The 19,045-nt window shown below is 37.9% G+C and overlaps 1 protein-coding gene across 1 annotated transcript; it reads right to left on the reverse strand.

Annotated features, from left to right (window-relative positions):
- Positions 1 to 2,197: 2,197 nt before the first annotated feature.
- On the reverse strand, positions 2,198 to 11,138 carry LOC134310117 (dual specificity tyrosine-phosphorylation-regulated kinase 4-like). Its single transcript, XM_062991636.1, has 22 exons — positions 11,130 to 11,138; positions 10,934 to 11,008; positions 10,630 to 10,731; positions 10,319 to 10,393; positions 9,991 to 10,116; positions 9,682 to 9,756; positions 9,339 to 9,461; positions 7,870 to 7,944; positions 7,415 to 7,556; positions 7,143 to 7,288; positions 6,906 to 7,033; positions 6,495 to 6,626; positions 6,256 to 6,391; positions 6,019 to 6,100; positions 5,742 to 5,914; positions 5,590 to 5,644; positions 5,366 to 5,495; positions 4,775 to 4,929; positions 4,270 to 4,621; positions 3,965 to 4,103; positions 3,636 to 3,715; positions 2,198 to 3,557 (listed from the first exon to the last, which is right to left on the reverse strand). The coding sequence occupies exons 1-18, from the start codon at positions 11,136 to 11,138 to the stop codon at positions 4,818 to 4,820; spliced, it is 1,896 nt and encodes a 631-aa protein (XP_062847706.1). The 3' UTR covers positions 2,198 to 3,557; positions 3,636 to 3,715; positions 3,965 to 4,103; positions 4,270 to 4,621; positions 4,775 to 4,817.
- Positions 11,139 to 19,045: the final 7,907 nt, after the last annotated feature.

A 19,045-nucleotide genomic window follows, 5' to 3' on the forward strand; every position in this document is an offset into this window, starting at 1 on the left:
GCTGCACAAATCCTTGAGAATCTCCTTGATTCAGCTGTGAGGACCCTGGAGAGGCGTCCGAAGTCAGCTGCGAAAACACTGGAGAAACGTCATTCAGCTGCGAGGACCCTGGAGAGGCGTCCAAAGTTAACTGCGAAAATCCTTGAGAAACTCCTTGAAACAGCTGTGAGAACCCTGGAGAAGAAGCGTCCGGAGTCAGCTGCGTGGACCCTTGAGAAGAGGCGTCCGGAGTCAGCTGCGTGGACCCTTGAGAAGAGGCGTCCGGAGTCAGCTGCGAGGACCCTGGCGAGGAGGCGTCCGGAGTCAGCTGCGTGGACCCTTGAGAAGAGGCGTCCGGAGTCAGCTGCGTGGACCCTTGAGAAGAGGCATCCGGAGTCAGCTGCGTGGACCCTTGAGAAGAGGCGTCCGGAGTCAGCTGCGTGGACCCTTGAGAAGAGGCGTCCGGAGTCAGCTGCAAAAACACTGGAGAAACATCACTCAGCTGAGAAAACACTGGAGAAACATCGCTCAGCTGAGAAAACACTGGGGAGGCGTCCGAAATCAGCTGCTTGGACCCTGGATATGCGTCAGAAGCCAGCTGTTTGGACCCTGGAGAGACTGGACTCGGCTGCGAAAACACTGGAGAGGCGTCCGAAATCAGCTGTTTGGACCCTGAATATGCGTCAAAAGTCAGCTGTTTGGACCCTGGAGAAACTGGACTCAGCTGCGAAAACCCTGGAGAGGCATCCAAAATCAGCTGCTTGGACCCTGGATATGCATCAGAAGTCAGCTGTTTGGACCCTGGAGAAACTGGACTCATCTGCGAAAACACTGGAGAGGCATCCGAAATCAGCTGCTTGGACCCTGGATATGCGTCAGAAGCCAGCTGTTTGGACCCTGGAGAAACTGGACTCAGCTGCGAAAACACTGGAGAGGCGTCCGAAATCAGCTGCTTGGACCCTGGATATGCGTCAAAAGTCAGCTGTTTGGACCCTGGAGAAACTGGACTCAGCTGCGAAAACACTGGAGAGGCGTCCGAAATCAGCTGCTTGGACCCTGGAGAGGCGTCAAAAGTCAGCTGTTTGGACCCTGGAGAAACTGGACTCAGCTGCGAAAACACTGGAGAGGCGTCCGAAATCAGCTGCTTGGACCCTGGATATGCGTCAAAAGTCAGCTGTTTGGACCCTGGAGAAACTGGACTCAGCTGCGAAAACACTGGAGAGGCATCCGAAATCAGCTGCTTGGACCCTGGATATGCATCAGAAGTCAGCTGTTTGGACCCTGGAGAAACTGGACTCAGCTGCGAAAACACTGGAGAGGCGTCCGAAATCAGCTGCTTGGACCCTGGATATGCATCAGAAGTCAGCTGTTTGGACCCTGGAGAAACTGGACTCATCTGCGAAAACACTGGAGAGGCATCCGAAATCAGCTGCTTGGACCCTGGATATGCATCAGAAGTCAGCTGTTTGGACCCTGGAGAAACTGGACTCATCTGAGAAAACACTGGAGAGGCATCCGAAATCAGCTGCTTGGACCCTGGATATGCATCAGAAGTCAGCTGTTTGGACCCTGGAGAAACTGGACTCATCTGAACCTGAGTACACAGGACTGGAGCCGGCGAACAAACAGAAGGACCCCCGGAGCCCTTGGGGTCGAAACAGGAAACAGGACCTAAATAATTTTGGCTGGCTCCTAACGTGGACTTGGGACAGTCACGAGCTTTATAAGCGGGCACTGGCTCCTGGACCACATCCGCAGTGGGCACTGGGGAAAATTTAACCTCCCCAGTGGGCACTGGATACCAGGTATAAGCTACAGTGGGCACTTTGCTACATGAAAATTTGGTTCTCATGAGGCCCTCAAAATCCCTCACCGAGTTCAGCACAACTCCCCTGTCAGACCAAAGCTGCTTAGCCCACTCATGAGCAGCACCCCTCAGTCTAGACATCATAAATCGTACCTTGTCGATTTCAGTTGGCTGGGGGTCCAGAAGGTTCTGCAGATAGAGCTGGCTCTGTAGAAGGAAGCCTTCAACACTATGGTTGCTTCCATCATAAGGAGCCGGCCTACTAAGCGGGAAGACCAGAGGAAACCTCATAGAGCCAAAGTCTGGGAAAACATGAACTAGCAACATCTCGCGGTGTCCTAATTTGGGGGATTATTCTGTAACGCTCTGTGGGCTAGATGGACAGGAGGGGCGGACACAAACGCAGAGATGTGAGATAGACTGATGAATTTTAATAATAAGACAAGACAGGGTAAAACTGACAGAACAGGACTAAACAGACTGAACAGGACTAAACAGACTAACAGGACTAAACAGACTGAACAGGACTAAACAGACTGAACAGGACTAAACAGACTGAACAGGACTAAACAGACTGAACAGGACTAAACAGACTGAACAGGGTTAAACAGACTAACTGGGCTAAACAGACTAACTGGGCTAAACAGACTGAACAGGGCTAAACAGACTGAACAGGACTAAACAGACTAACAGGACTAAACAGACTGAACAGGACTAAACAGACAGAACAGGACTAAACAGACTGAACAGGACTAAACAGACTGAACAGGACTAAACAGACTGAACAGGACTAAACAGACTGAACAGGGTTAAACAGACTGAACAGGGTTAAACAGACTAACTGGGCTAAACAGACTAACTGGGCTAAACAGACTGAACAGGGCTAAACAGACTGAACAGGGCTAAACAGACTGAACAGGGCTAAACAGACTGAACAGGACTAAACAGACTAAACAGGACTAAACAGACTAACAGGACTAAACAGACTGAACAGGACTAAACAGACTAACTGGGCTAAACAGACTAACTGGGCTAAACAGACTAACTGGGCTAAACAGACTAACTGGGCTAAACAGACTGAACAGGACTAAACAGACTGAACAGGACTAAACAGACTGAACAGGACTAAACAGACTAACTGGGCTAAACAGACTAACTGGGCTAAACAGACTAACTGGGCTAAACAGACTGAACAGGACTAAACAGACTGAACAGGACTAAACAGACTGAACAGGACTAAACAGACTAACTGGGCTAAACAGACTAACAGGACTGAACAGGACTAAACAGACTAACAGGGTTAAACAAACTGAACAGGACTAAACAGACTCAACATGACAAAGGCAACGACAAGAACAAACCAGAATAGATCAGGATCTATATGAACCAGACAGAGATACATTAGTCAAACAGAGCAACCATGAAACAAATCCAGTAATCCCCACCAGCCTCTCCCAGTACCTCTCTTAAATATATTGCAGCTGGGGCTAATTAGCCCCAGAGAACCAATCCAGAGAGGGGAGCTGGCTGGAGGCTGATTGCTCCAATAGAGGTGGGTGTGGCAGGCAGGAGCACACAGAAGGCTCAAGTGTGACACATACAATATTTTGGCCGTCACTTATTCATTACACAGCAAAAGTATGTTGATTCTGTGATGTATGTGATGCTCCTCTTTCCAGGTATTAATCTTGTAGTGTTTATCGATGGTCCCACTTCTTTACTGATGTTCAAACTGGATGGAAATCCACAGCTAAGAATAAACCTTCTGGACCTGCCAGTACCAGTAAACCAGGATTTATTTACCAATATAATACTGTCCATTCCTGTTTTTGATTGATATAGTAAATACCTGTGTAGCTGTTTGTGCTGAGGTGGTACTTCACCTTCCTCTTCAGCGATCACATCCAGGGACGACTTTTCAGGTTTTATCTATGGGGCAGTATGGAAAAACACTTTGATTAATAATGTAATGTAATAACGCTGATTAATAATGTAATGTAATAACGCTGATTAATAATGTAATGTAATAACGCTGATTAATAATGTAATCTTAAATGAGAAAAAAGAGACAGATTTGAGAGACAGAGACCTTTTCAACCTACCTACTAATGCTTTCCTTGTGTGTAGATTACATTGTACAGCAATACTGAAACACTAACAAATATGGTATGCACCAACCTTTGGTATAATCTGGAGTGATCCACTCGTTTCCTCAATCTCTGATTATGTAGATAAGTCTGTATCCTGGACGGACTTATATAACAAATCACTGGCATCCAACAGTGCTGTAAGTCCTATTGTGGTGAGATGCAGCCACCTGTAGGGAATAACAAGTGAGAAATATACACCACTGACTTTTATAACAGAGGTTTGCATCTGTGTTTAGCAATAAGCTGTTTTCATTATAAGAAGATTAAATGTAGATAATTTCTGGTATGTACTGTGAGCAGTATTGAATGTCCTGTAGTGTGCACTAGCCTTACATCTGATCTGTAATGTCGAATCCCGTCCATGGTGCTTTTTAATGTATGTATGCTGCTGCGCCTCCTGTCATTTGGGACGTCTGGGGTTCCGCTAACTTACTCTGGCTGAGATTTTTCAAACCCAGTCTGGTCAGTCCATCCTGTATCTCATAAAGCATTAAAACCAAAACAGCAAACACAGCTGAACAGTAAAACATTTAACTGATTAAACATTGATCTAACACTTAACCAGTTCAGTTTACTTAGCCATTAATAAATGATTTTGGTTTTATAACAAGACGACTGTACTGCTAAGGTTATACATGACCATTATGATCCTCCTGATGAAATGGACTAGTCATCTTCTTGTCACCTGCAGGTCAAGAAATATTAATAATAATGATTTGTGAACATTTGTCTTGTAGAAATTAATCTGAAAATATAAAACAACCTTAATATTATTAGATAGCAATCTAATTATTTAGTTGAATAACTTTACATTTTATAAACAAATAAAGGTACCCACCCTGATGCAGATAAACTTCATCTACTGGTCATCTATGATGTGACTATAATCTTTTTGTAGAGGCTGCATGCTGTCTTGTCTTTGCCTTTGGCCCCTCCTGAATCCATTTGTGCTGCAAAGCCTTCTGTGCAGTTAGACGCATTCCTGGGTCCCAGCTATAGGGAGCAATACAAGCAAAAAAAAAGCTAACTTGCTATACACTCTACACATGGTTTTGTCACTCTCTGTAGATTCCTCAGTAAAGCAATAAAAACAGAAAAGAAAACTGAAAATATATACAGATTTAAATGTCATGATATGACATTTGGCGTATTATACAGTGAAAATGCTCTATAATGCCAAAGTTGTAAAGAAAAATTTATTTATTTATTCTCAAAACCATTCTAAATCAACACAATGGCATAAACTAGTGAGTGTATAGTTTATCAGTGCAAAAGCACTGTAGGAACAGTTTTACTTAACAGCCATTATAAGGGAATTTATTAATTTGGTAAGGTGGACAGTTAATTAGATTAATTGAATAAATAATAAATAATTCTTTAAATCAAACACTCAAACATCTGAATACTGAATTGTTTGTCATTCACATACGTTAAGCAGCGCTGGATGAAGTCCAGGAACAGCTCATCACTGGTGTTTAAAATGCTGGCCAGATTTTTGGAACCAATCACTCTTAGTTCTCCATGGCGGTCGAGTACCCTAAGAGGTCGTCCTTTAAAGTCTGTGTAAAAATGCAAGACATATTTTAAGGAATTGTTTTCCTTAATGTTTACATGATAAATTGCAATTTCCCATCATTTACATGAAGCACTTACCGAAGAACAGTTCTTTCCTTAATGAGGTGTATTGAGTTGGAGGCTTTCCAAGCACCTAATGTATAGCAAATGATAATGAACACTTACAGGCTTACATTGATAGAAATACTGGATAGCTGAACTTTTGGTGAAATGGTGATTACGTTTCATACCTCCATAATGCGGGACATAATCTCCACCTCACTGTGTCCGTAAAAGGGATGCTGGCCAGTGTAAAGTTCTATCAGGATGCAGCCCAGACTCCACATATCAATAGCGGTGGAGTAGCGTTTGCGCACCATAACCTCTGGCGCGCGGTAGACGGACGTTCCTACCCGTTTAAGCTCTGCAGAGAAAGAGATGAATTACAAGAGATAAGAGGTGAGTACAATGATGAAAAAATTATATTTATATTTAAATAAATGCACATACACAGTCAGTTTTGCTCACCTTGCAGATGTTCAAAGCAGCTGAATCCAAAGTCAATGACTCTGATACCAGGTGGCTTTTCAAGTGACTGCATGATGTTTTCCTTAACAAGCAAAAAGTTAAAAATGAGTCCCTCATATAACACTAGCAGATTAACTTCACTCCCAAATTGTGCTTGAGCCAGTTTTAATGATTTGATGTATTTTGAATTGTCGTGCTTTAAGTGTAATCCAGCAAGATTAATGAACATGTACTCACAGGTTTGAGATCAGCATGAATGATCTTCTCTCGCTCGAGCATACTTAGGCACTTGAGCAGTTCACGAGCAATGTTGCGCACCTGATCTAAGCTCATGCCCTCACGGTGGTCCTTCATTACATTCCACAGAGTTTGCCTAATTGGAGAGAGAAACGTGGCACATGTAATATTATGTGCTCTCTGGGGTTTAGACAAAATGTTTCATTTTTAGATTCATAAACACACTCATGGTCACTCACCCCAGAAGTTCAAAAACAATGCAGAGCTGGTTTCTGAAGCGAAAGTGTTCTTTCATGTGGACAATGTTATAGCAGTCATCTTTGTCCTTCTTCCGCAAGAAATCCAGTATATCCAACTCTGTCTTGATAACACTAAATGAAACATTCATTTGAAACACGTTTGACCCTGTAATTGTTGCTAGTGCCTGTAGTAGTAATGTTATCTGTAGTTAATTAGTGTTTAATTGTAAACTGTTCTTTTTCTATTTGAATTCCAATGCCAGAATCTCATGGAGCATTTTGCTTACATTGTATGCATCTTCTTTCAAAAAAGCAAAAGCTGATCCATCAGTTACTCTTAAATCATGGCTTAAGGTTGTTAAACAATTGTATTAATTACATACAGAAACATGACATTTTCAATATTAATACCTGTCTGGACGAATTACTTTAATAGCCACAAGCTCATTGGTCTTGTGGTCCAGGCACTTATAAACCTGCCCGTAGGTTCCCTCTCCAAGCATCTTCTGCACCTCATAGCGGTAAGCAATATGCATAACCTATGTACAAACCAACCAAAATCAGCAACTGCTTAACAGTTTTTATTAATGCAGAGACAGAACTAGTTATTACAATATACATCAGGCACAGCATTAGACTAAATGTTACCTTGGTTTGGGTGCCAGTCTTCTCTTTCATTGTCTTGGGTCTGGCATAATTTTTCGTTATGTGGCCCAAATACCAGATCTCTGGGTAAGTGAGGATCTCATCACACTCAAACTCAGTCATGATCTTGCCAAATCTTTCCAGCACATCTGAAATACCCACACTGGTTACTGTTTCACTTTTTTACTGGACTGGTGGTGAAAATTAATTAATTAATTAATATTACCCTAAACCGGGACATAAACTAGCAGACTATACTATGGTCATTTTTGTACCTTCAGGAGACATGGGGAGCGTATCTTTCCTCAACAGCTTTTTGTTCTTCTGTTGGCTGGAAGGGTGCCAGGTGTTAACAAGCTTTGGAAGTTTCCTACTATTTGTCTTGAAATCCTGAGTCACTGACTTCTGATCTGGTATCTACAATGAATCAGTAAACTTATGTTAAAAAACATAAATTCTGATTTGGTTGATATTTAAGGGTAAACACAGATAGAGGTTAGTAAAACTTTGTATTAGTTTCAACTAGGTACTGTAAGTAAAAATCCTTCATTATTTACATCTCTAATGTTGGATAAAAAATAAGCTAGAATAGAATTTAAATAGAATCAATTATGTTTTTGATGTAAAAATCAATGATACTGCAGAGACATTATGCAAAATGCATTAGCAGCAGACATTAAAAAGACAGAAACCTGACAGAAACCTCAGTATACCACAGAAAAAGGCTTACCTGCTGCTGGCAGGGCTGATGTACAGGCTTGGTTTGCGTTTTTTTGAGAGGAGGGACAGCATCACACTTTCCACCCTGTGAGAGCAAAGATAACATACAGTGTATCACAAAAGTGAGTACACCCCTCACATTTCTGCAAATATTTCATTATATCTTTTCATGGGACAACACTATAGACATGAAACTTGGATATAACTTAGAGTAGTCAGTGTACAGCTTGTATAGCAGTGTAGATTTACTGTCTTCTGAAAATAACTCAACACACAGCCATTAATGTCTAAATAGCTGGCAACATAAGTGAGTACACCCCACAGTGAACATGTCCAAATTGTGCCCAAATGTGTCGTTGTCCCTCCCTGGTGTCATGTGTCAAGGTCCCAGGTGTAAATGGGGAGCAGGGCTGTTAAATTTGGTGTTTTGGGTACAATTCTCTCATACTGGCCACTGGATATTCAACATGGCACCTCATGGCAAAGAACTCTCTGAGGATGTGAGAAATAGAATTGTTGCTCTCCACAAAGATGGCCTGGGCTATAAGAAGATTGCTAACACCCTGAAACTGAGCTACAGCATGGTGGCCAAGGTCATACAGCGGTTTTCCAGGACAGGTTCCACTCGGAACAGGCTTCGCCAGGGTTGACCAAAGAAGTTGAGTCCACGTGTTCGGCGTCATATCCAGAGGTTGGCTTTAAAAAATAGACACATGAGTGCTGCCAGCATTGCTGCAGAGGTTGAAGACGTGGGAGGTCAGCCTGTCAGTGCTCAGACCATACGCAACATACTGCATCAACTCGGTCTGCATGGTCGTCATCCCAGAAGGAAGCTGACGCACAAGAAAGCCCGCAAACAGTTTGCTGAAGACAAGCAGTCCAAGAACATGGATTACTGGAATGCCCTGTGGTCTGACGAGACCAAGATAAACTTGTTTGGCTCAGATGGTGTCCAGAATGTGTGGCGGCGCCCTGGTGAGAAGTACCAAGACAACTCTATCTTGCCTACAGTCAAGCATGGTGGTGGTAGCATCATGGTCTTGGGCTGCATGAGTGTTGCTGGCACTGGGGAGCTGCAGTTCATTGAGGGAAACATGAATTCCAACATGTACTGTGACATTCTGAAACAGAGCATGATCCCCTCCCTTCGAAAACTGGGCCTCATTTGAATTATACAATTTACCCAAGTAAAATTCACATATCTAATGTTGCCAGGTATTTTCTGCGCAGCACCCATAAGTTAATACGTTATACAAACTAATAAAACAGATGAAATTTTAATGGGGTAACATATACTGAATCTGCAGTAAGAATGCAAAGCTATTATGGTATCAACAGTGCAAATAAGCATGACACAGTAAAGACTACCTGACACAGAAACCTGTGGGAGATCCACTGACCTTAGCAGAGTAAGAATGTCTCGGAACAATGCTCAACATAATACAACAGTTACGGCTCTTATAAGAACAAAATACACACCTGATCAATCTTCTGCTTGTCTTCAACATGGTTTGGCTGCTCTTTTTTGTTGATGCCAGGCAAAACGCGGGTCGTCTGTGGTTTTGAACCCAGAGAAGGCAAAGTGTCTGGATGTTTTTTATTCTTCGATACAATGAGAAAAGACAATAGAGTGTCATTAATTCACATCCTGCTGCAATTTTCCTTATATACACTGACTGCTGTAAACAATTATTTGTACTTTTATTAATTTCAATGTAAAATCTTTTACTTAAAGTAAAACTAAATTCTGCTCTGTTTTACTTCAAATATACTAAATAAATGTATTAGAAATAAGGGGAGTATACTGCAGACAAAGGCTTACCTGCTGCTGGCAGGGCTGATATGCAGGGTTGAGCTGCACTATGTTGAACGGCGGAACAGCATCCCACTTTCCACCCTGTGGAGTCAAAAAAACGTAAGAGGATCAAACAATGTCAGTGTCACACTAAAACAAATTAGCTTCCATCGCTATGTCCAACTGCCGACTTTTGGTGATTTGATATTTTGTCATCTGTAGCTATCTGACATAGAAATCTGTGGGACATCCACTGACCTTAGCAGTGTAAAAATTTATCAAAACTATGCTCAGCTTAATACAGCAGCTATGATTCTTATAAAACAAAGTACACACCTGACTAAACTTCTGCTGGACTTCATCATTGTTTGGCTGCTCTTTTTTGATGATGCCAGGCAAAACGCGGACCGTCTGTGGTTTTGAACCCAGAGAAGGCAAAGTGTCGGGAAGTTTTTTATACTTCTATACAATGAGAAAGGACAATAGAGTGTCACTGATTTCAATTCTAGTCAACTACTTTACCAGAAAATACAATTAAGTTTCATTATATACACTGACTACTGTATATAATTGTTTATACATTTACGTATTAATATTAATGTGAAATCTTTTTACCTAAACTAAATGTAATTATAAGGGAGTTATACCACAGACGAAGACTTACCTGCTGCTGGCCGGGCGGATGTGCAGGCTTGAGTTGCACTGTGTTGAAATGAGGGACAACATTATACGTTCCACCCTGTGGAGTCAAAAAAACATAAGAGGCTCAAATAATGTCACTGTCACACTAAAACAAATTAGCTGCCATTGCTATGTCCAACTGTCAACTTTGCAGCAACAGTACTTTTGTCATCTGTAGCTACCTGACATAGAAATCTGTGGGACATCCACTGACCTTAGCAGTGTAAAAATGTTTCAAAACTATGCTCAGCTTAATACAGCAGCTATGAATTCTTATAAGAACAAAATACACACCTGACTAAGCTTCTGCTGGACTTCAATATTGATTGGCTGCTCTTTTTTGATGATGCTAGGTTTTAAACCCAGAGAAGGCAAAGTGTCTGGAAGTTTCTTATTCTTGAGAAAGGACAATAGAGTGTCACTGATTTCAATTCTAGTCACCTACTTTACCAGAGAATACAGTTAAGTTTCAATATATACACTGACAACTGTATATAATTGTTTATACATTTACTTATTAATATTAATGTGAAATCTTTTTACTTAAACTTAAACTAAATGTAATTATAAGGGCGATATACCACAGATGAAGGCTTACCTGCTGCTGGCTGGGTGGATGTGCAGGCTTGAGTTGCACTGTGTTTAAAGAAGGGACAACATAATATGTTCCACCCTGTGGAGTCAAAGAAACGTATGAGGCTCAAATAATGTCACTGTCACACTAAAACAAATTAGCTTCAATCGCTATGTCCAACTGCCAACTTTTGGTGCTTTGGTGTTTGCAGCAACAATACTTTTGTCATCTGTATCTACCTGACATAGAAATCTGTGGGACATCCACTGACCTTAGCAGTGTAAAAATGTATCAAAACTATGCTCAGCTTAATACAGCAGCTGTGATTCTTATAAAACAAAGTACACACCTGACTAAGCTTCTGCTGGACTTCAATATTGATTGGCTGCTCTTTTTTGCTGATGCCAGGCAAAACACGGGCCGTCTGTGGTTTTAAACTCAGACAACGCAAAGTGTCTCGAGGATTTTTATACTTCTATACAATGAGAAAGGACAATAGAGTGTCACTGATTTAAATTCTAGTCAACTACTTTACCAGAGAATACAGTTAAGTTTCAATATATACACTGACTACTGTATATAACTGTTTATACATTTACTTATTAATATTAATGTGAAATCTTTTTACTTAAACTTAAACTAAATGTAATTATAAGGGCGATACACCACAGACGAAGGCTTACCTGCTGCTGGCTGGGCGGATGTGCAGGCTTGAGTTGCACTGTGTTGAAAGGAGGGACAACATAATATGTTTCACCCTGTGGAGTCAAAGAAACATATGAGGCTCAAATAATGTCACTGTCACACTAAAACAAATGAGCTGCCATCGCTATGTGCAACTGCCAACTTGAGGTGCTTGGTGCTTTGACAATTACAGCTACTTTAAGACAGGCTTGTGTAAAAGGACAGCACCACTAAAGGGTCTTACCAGCTGGAGGTGGCATGAAGGAGTTTTACAGAATCCACAATTACAACCCTGCTCCTGCTTATCAAAGCTATGTTTAGTAATCTACAGAAGTTCCGAGTCAAATACAGTAGACCCTTGAGTTATGAACGGTTTACCATACGAACATTTTGGGTTACAAACGATCTTTTTCAACTTAACGTACGAACAAATTTCGGATTACGAACCGAAATTCACGAAACACTGTATATGTATAATGTATAATGTGTATCAGACAGAGGGGAGAGTTAGTAAGAGAGAAGAAGGAAGTTATTCTTTTGTACAGTACTATTAAAATGAAGAAGGAAATAACAGAGAAATATGAGAGTTATTGCTGTTTCTTGTAGATACATTTTATAAAAAAAGAAGGAAATGTATTATGGTGTATGGTACAGCACACGTACTGTACTTAAATGTGATGTGTGTTTTTTATGTACAGTACTACTGTGTATTGTTGTTCATTATTGTTTATTACAGTATTATCTATTCTATAATTTAGGATAAAGGGAAAATATACTTGTATTTATAACAAAAAAAGACAATTTAAGACATTAGAGAGGTTAGGTAAGGGGGTGGTTTGGGAGGTCTAGCACGGATTAATTCTATTTACATTATTTCTTATGGCAAAAAAAGGTTTAACTAACGAACATTTTGACTTAAGAACAGCCCTTCGGAACCAATTAAATTCGTAAGTCAAGGGTCTACTGTATAAGTATAGGCAGCTTATTTTCATTGAAAAATTTACTTCAACAAAATTCACACATTTAATGTTTTCAGGTATTTCCTGAGCAGCATCTTTGGGTTAATGAATTATATAAAGTGATAAAACAGGTCTGTTTTTCTCAGGTGTCTAAAACTGTTTCTCTTTTAATGATGTCCAGGAGTTACACAGTAAAATTGAAGAAACGTTTATGAACACCTGCTATTTGGTTATTTACGTTTAATAAGTACTATTCAATATGTATGTGTAGAGTTCAGACAATCTTAACAATTATTTCAAGAAAACACAAGAAAATGAGATTATTAAACATAATAACAGATGTTCACTTACAGTTACCGGCATTTTAGAGAACATTACTCCAACTCTACTCTGATTTCACCGTGTTTCTCTAATCTAACGATCTCCACTGTGAACTCCGAGTGAAGCAGTGATGAAATAAAAGAACGTTCAGAATAGAAATCCCATAACCTTGTCTTTACTGGTGACGTCATAATAGCATCAAACCCGCTGATAAACACCGCTTATAAAGAAATGAGCAGTCAGTTTACCCATAATCCCCTACAGAAGTGACTCAACTATGTATAATACGAGTCAATGCATCGTTAGTGTACTGCAATATCCAGATTGCAGGAACCGATGCCAATGCATAATGCAAGACTATTTACAGTCGTATGCAGTCAATGAGGCTGAGGAGTACTGCAATCACTACACTGTTTTTAATAGTTTAACTTGTTAGTACTGCAATCACTACACTGTTTTTAATAGTTTAACTTGTTAGTACTGCAATCACTACACTGTTTTTAATAGTTTAACTTGTAAGTACTGCAATCACTACACTGTTTTTAATAGTTTAACTTGTTAGTACTGCAATCACTGCACTGTTTTTAATAGTTTAACAAAGTTAGTTCTGCAATCACTACACTGTTTTTAATAGTTTAACTTGTTAGTACTGCAATCACTGCACTGTTTTAATAGTTTAACTTGTAAGTACTGCAATCACTACACTGTTTTTAATAGTTTAACTTGTTAGTACTGCAATCACTACACTGTTTTTAATAGTTTAACAAAGTTAGTTCTGCAATCACTACACTGTTTTTAATAGTTTAACTTGTTAGTACTGCAATCACTGCACTGTTTTAATAGTTTAACTTGTAAGTACTGCAATCACTACACTGTTTTTAATAGTTTAACTTGTTAGTACTGCAATCACTACACTGTTTTTAATAGTTTAACAAAGTTAGTACTGCAATCACTACACTGTTTTTAATAGTTTAACTTGTTAGTACTGCAATCTCTACACTGTTTTTAATAGTTTAACAAAGTTAGTACTGCAATCACTACACTGTTTTTAATAGTTTAACCTGTTAGTACTGCAATCACTACACTGTTTTAATAGTTTATTTTGTTAGTACTGCAATCACTACACTGTTTTTAATAGTTTAACAAAGTTAGTACTGCAATCACTACACTGTTTTTAATAGTTTAACAAAGTTAGTACTGCAATCACTACACTGTTTTTAATAGTTCAACTTGTTAGTACTGCAATCACTACACTGTTTTTAATAGTTTAACTTGTTAGTACTGCAATCACTGCACTGTTTTTAATAGTTTAACTTGTTAGTACTGCAATCACTACACTGTTTTTAATAGTTTAACTTGTTAGTACTGCAATCACTACACTTTTTAACAGTTTACCTTGTTAGTACTGCAATCACTGCACCAATTTTAACAGTTTAACTTGTTAGTACTGCAATCACTACATAGTTTTTAATAGTTTAACCGCTTATAAAGAAATGAGCAGTAAGTTTACCCATAATCCCTTACAGAAGTGACACAACTATGTATAATACGAGTCAATGCATCGTTAGTGTACTGCAATATCCACATTGCAGGAACCGATGCCATTGCATAAAGCAAGACTCTATTTACAGTCGTAAGCAGTCAATGAGGCTGAGGAGTACTGCAATCACTACAATGTTTTTAATAGTTTAACTTGTTAGTACTGCAATCACTACACTGTTTTTAATAGTTGAACTTGTTAGTACTGCAATCACTACACTGTTTTTAATAGTTGAACTTGTTAGTACTGCAATCACTACACTGTTTTTAACAGTTTACCTTGTTAGTACTGCAATCACTACACTGTTTTTAACAGTTTACCTTGTTAGTACTGCAATCACTGCTCCAATTTTAACAGTTAACCTTGTTAGTACTGCAATCACTACACTGTTTTTAATAGTTGAACTCTTTAGTACTGCAATCACTACACTGTTTTTAATAGTTGAACTTGTTATTACTGCAATCACTACACTGTTTTTAATAGTTTAACTTGTTAGTACTGCAATCACTACACTGTTTTTAACAGTTGAACTTGTTAGTACTGCAATCACTACACTGTTTTTAACAGTTTACCTTGTTAGTACTGCAATCACTGCACCAATTTTAACAGTTTAACTTGTTAGTACTGCAATCACTACATTATTTTTAATAGTTTAACTTGTTAGTACTGCAATCACTACACTTTTTAATAGTTTAACTGGTTAGTACTGCAATCACTACACTGTTTTTAATAGTTGAACTTGTTAGTACTGCAATCACTACACTTTTTAATAGTTTAACTTGTTAGTATTGCAGTAACTACACTGTTTTAAATAGTTGACCTTGTTAGTACTGCAGTCACTACACTATTTTTAATAGTTTAATTTGTTAGTACTGCAATCACTGCACTGTTTTTAATAGTTTAACCTGTTAGTACTGCAATCACTATACTGTTTTTAACAGTTTACCTGTTAGTACCGCAATCACTACACTGTTTTAAATAGTTTAACTTGTTAGTACTGCAATCACTACACTGTTTTTAATAGTTTAACTTGTTAGTACTGCAAACACTACACTGTTTTTAATAGTTTAACTTGTTAGTACTGCAATCACTACACTGTTTTTAATAGTTTAACTTGTTAGTACTGCAATCACTACACCAATTTTAACAGTTTAACTTGTTAGTACTGCAATCACTACATTGTTTTTAATAATTTAACTTGTTAGTACTGCAATCACTACACTTTTTAATAGTTTAACTTGTTAGTACTGCAATCACTACACTTTTTAGTAGTTGAACTTGTTAGTATTGCAATAACTACACTGTTTTAAATTGTTGAACTTGTTAGTACTGCAATCACTACACTGTTTTTAATAGTTTAATTTGTTAGTACTGCAATCACTGCACTGTTTTTAATAGTTTAACTTGTTAGTACTGCAATTACTATACTGTTTTTAACAGTTTAACCTGTTAGTACTGCAATCACTACACTGTTTTTAATAGTTTAACTTGTTAGTACTGCAATCACTACACTGTTTTTAATAGTTTAACTTGTTAGTACTGCAATCACTACACTGTTTTTAATAGTTTAACTTGTTAGTACTGCAATCACTACACTGTTTTTAAAAGTTTAACTTGTTAGTACTGCAATCACTACACTGTTTTTAATAGTTTAACATGTTAGTACTGCAATCACTACACTGTTTTTAATAGTTTAACTTGTTAGTACTGCAATCACTACACTGTTTTTAATAGTTTAACTTGTTAGTACTGCAATCACTACACTGTTTTTAATAGTTTAACTTGTTAGTACTGCAATCACTACACTGTTTTTAATAATTTAACTTGCTGCTCAAGTGTTGCCACGATAAAATTGAGATCTGGGAATCCAGGGTTTGAATCTCAGGTGTGCTATCGGCCGGTCGGGCATCTGCATGGATGTGATCGGCTAATGTCTGAGGGGTGGGAATGGCCAAAATTATCTAGACACTATGTGGAATCTGCTATGCGGTCAGCTGTGGTGACCCCTACATAAGGCAGCAGCCAAAAGGGGAAAAAACTTGCTAGCTATACGTCATTGATTAAAGGTCAGAAATGCAACTGCATCTTTGACCCGTCTGTCCTTCTTCATGCTGCTGTTTAAACGATTTACTTTTACCTTTTCTTGGTTTGAATATTTCTCCACAATTATTCGCACACCTGGTAAAGTTAAAATGCTTCTAGGATTTTTTTTTTTTTTTGGTGAATTAACTTATTCTCGCAAGAAAAATGACAAAAATATTTTTATAGTTTTATTTATAATAAAAAAATCCCTAATCAAGAAATTATTTTTAATGAAACCATATTGCACATGGCACTACTGCACTAATCACACTAGCACAACAATAATGTATATATTGTATATTATTTGCTATACTTATATTATATATACTCTATTCTATTTATTGTCATTCATTTAGCCACTGTAGTCACCTTTCATAACTTTGTAATTATATACTAGTCTATACACTGGACAATCATTATCTGTTTATTGTTCTTAATATATGTCTCTTCATTTTTACTTATCTGGTCACTACTGCACTTTAACTGTATTATATGTAAATAATCTCTATCTTGCACTTCTGGTTAGATGCTACTGCATTTCGTTGGCTCTGTACTTGTACTCTGCACAATGACAATAAAGTTTAATCTAATCTAATGTAATATGTGCCACAATTATTGGCATCCCATATAATCAAAATTACAGAGTCAAGGAACAGAAGAAAGAAAAAAAAATTAAAGCAATAAATAAAATGTTCCAAAGAACAGGAACTGTGGCAAACTGTCTGGATGAAAACCCAAGTTTCATTTGCCTCCACACAAAGTAAAGTGGGTGGTAAGAAAAATCCTCTGTAATCAGTATTAAAAAGTTCAGAAAAAGTCATTATCTTTGGGTCACCAGGTCTCCATCAGATGTCACTTTCATGCCAACAGGTTATTTTAAAGTCTTACCAGGACTTACCACTTTTCTCATTTAATTTTTGAAAGAATGACCTCCTGCCATTTTTTATCTCATTACTAGCCCTAAATTGCCCCCATCACAACTTTTTTGAGATGTGTTGCTGGCCTGAAATGCAGGAATAGATGAAAGGAGGATGACAGATCCAGGAATAGAGAACAAAAAACATCTTGGGTTCATGCTATCTGTAATAAAATAAAAGTTAAAGTAAATGTAAGAAACTTTGCATTTTATTTTTTTTATTTGCATTTTCCATACTGTCACAACTGTTTCTGATTTGTGGTTTTACAAATTGTACAATTTGTTTTGTTAAATTAAAACAGATATTTATTGTATTCCATTTATACAAAATTGTTTAGTTAAATCACATGACATTTGAATAAACAGTTTATACAGTAGACCCTTGATTTACGAACGATTCACCATATAAACATTTTGGGTTACGAACGATCTTTTTCAATTTAACGTACAAACAAATTTCGGATTACGAACCGAAATTTGCGAAACATGTGACGTCACGAACAAGTTGACTCCGACCATCTCTCTATCTATCTCTCTCTCTCTCTCTCTCTCTCTCTCTCTCTCTATATATATATATATATATATATATATATATATATAATTAAAACAGATATTTTTTGTCATCATATATATATATATATATACTGTATATAGTGAGCGAACATTCGGACAGCAGATGGTGTTTTTCCAGTGTTTTCTTTATATTTTGTAAAATTTAATATTAAAATGTCCCCAAAGAAGGTGCAGAGAGAGTGCAGTGTTGAGAAAATGAACAAATCTATTACATTTGTTGTTGTATAATTACTCCTGCCAGTAGCTGTCACTGTGCATCAGACAGAGGGGACAGTTAGTGAGAGAGAAGAAGGAAATTGCCTAAGTAAAGTATTCTTTTTTTCGTGCAATTACACCTACAAAATACAATACTACTGAAGTAATGAAGGAAATAATAGAGAAATATGAGAGTTATTGTTGTTTCTGGTAGATACATTTTATAAAAAAGAAAGAAATGTATTATGGTGTATAGTACAGCACATGTACTGTACTGAACTGTGCTGTGTGTTTTATGTACAGTACTACTGTGTATTGTTTATTATTGTTTATTACATTAATGTCTATTCTATAATTTAAGATTTAAGGGAATATACTTGTATTTATAACAAAAAAAGACCATTTAAGACATTAGAAAGGTTAGGTAAGAGGGTGGTTTGGGAGGTCTGGCACGGATTAATTCCATTTACATTATTTCTTATGGGAAAAATAGGTTTAAGTAACAAACATTTTGACTTAAGAACAGCCCTTCGGAACCAATTAAATTTGTAAGTCAAGGGTCTACTGTACTTGTAATTCTAATATGGTTTTTATGTCAGTTTGAAATACAAAAAAAAATAGTACCTCTCAAAAAATTATGCTTTATGTCATCATAGTGATTGATCATTTATCACCTAATGTGCAAAATATACAATATATGGATTTGCATCTTTATTTTTAGGTTCAGGAGTTTTAGTGAAACCCATTGCTAACAGATACATAAAATCAATTTCATTCATTGATTATTTTTTGACAACAGTTTGGGGGAGGTTGTGTCCTTGCAAAGCAAAGCATAGTCCATAAGAACACAGTTTGGCAAGCTTGGT

The sequence above is a fragment of the Trichomycterus rosablanca genome, chromosome 3 (genome assembly GCF_030014385.1).
Source record: "Trichomycterus rosablanca isolate fTriRos1 chromosome 3, fTriRos1.hap1, whole genome shotgun sequence".
In the NCBI taxonomy this organism is placed as follows: domain Eukaryota; kingdom Metazoa; phylum Chordata; class Actinopteri; order Siluriformes; family Trichomycteridae; genus Trichomycterus; species Trichomycterus rosablanca.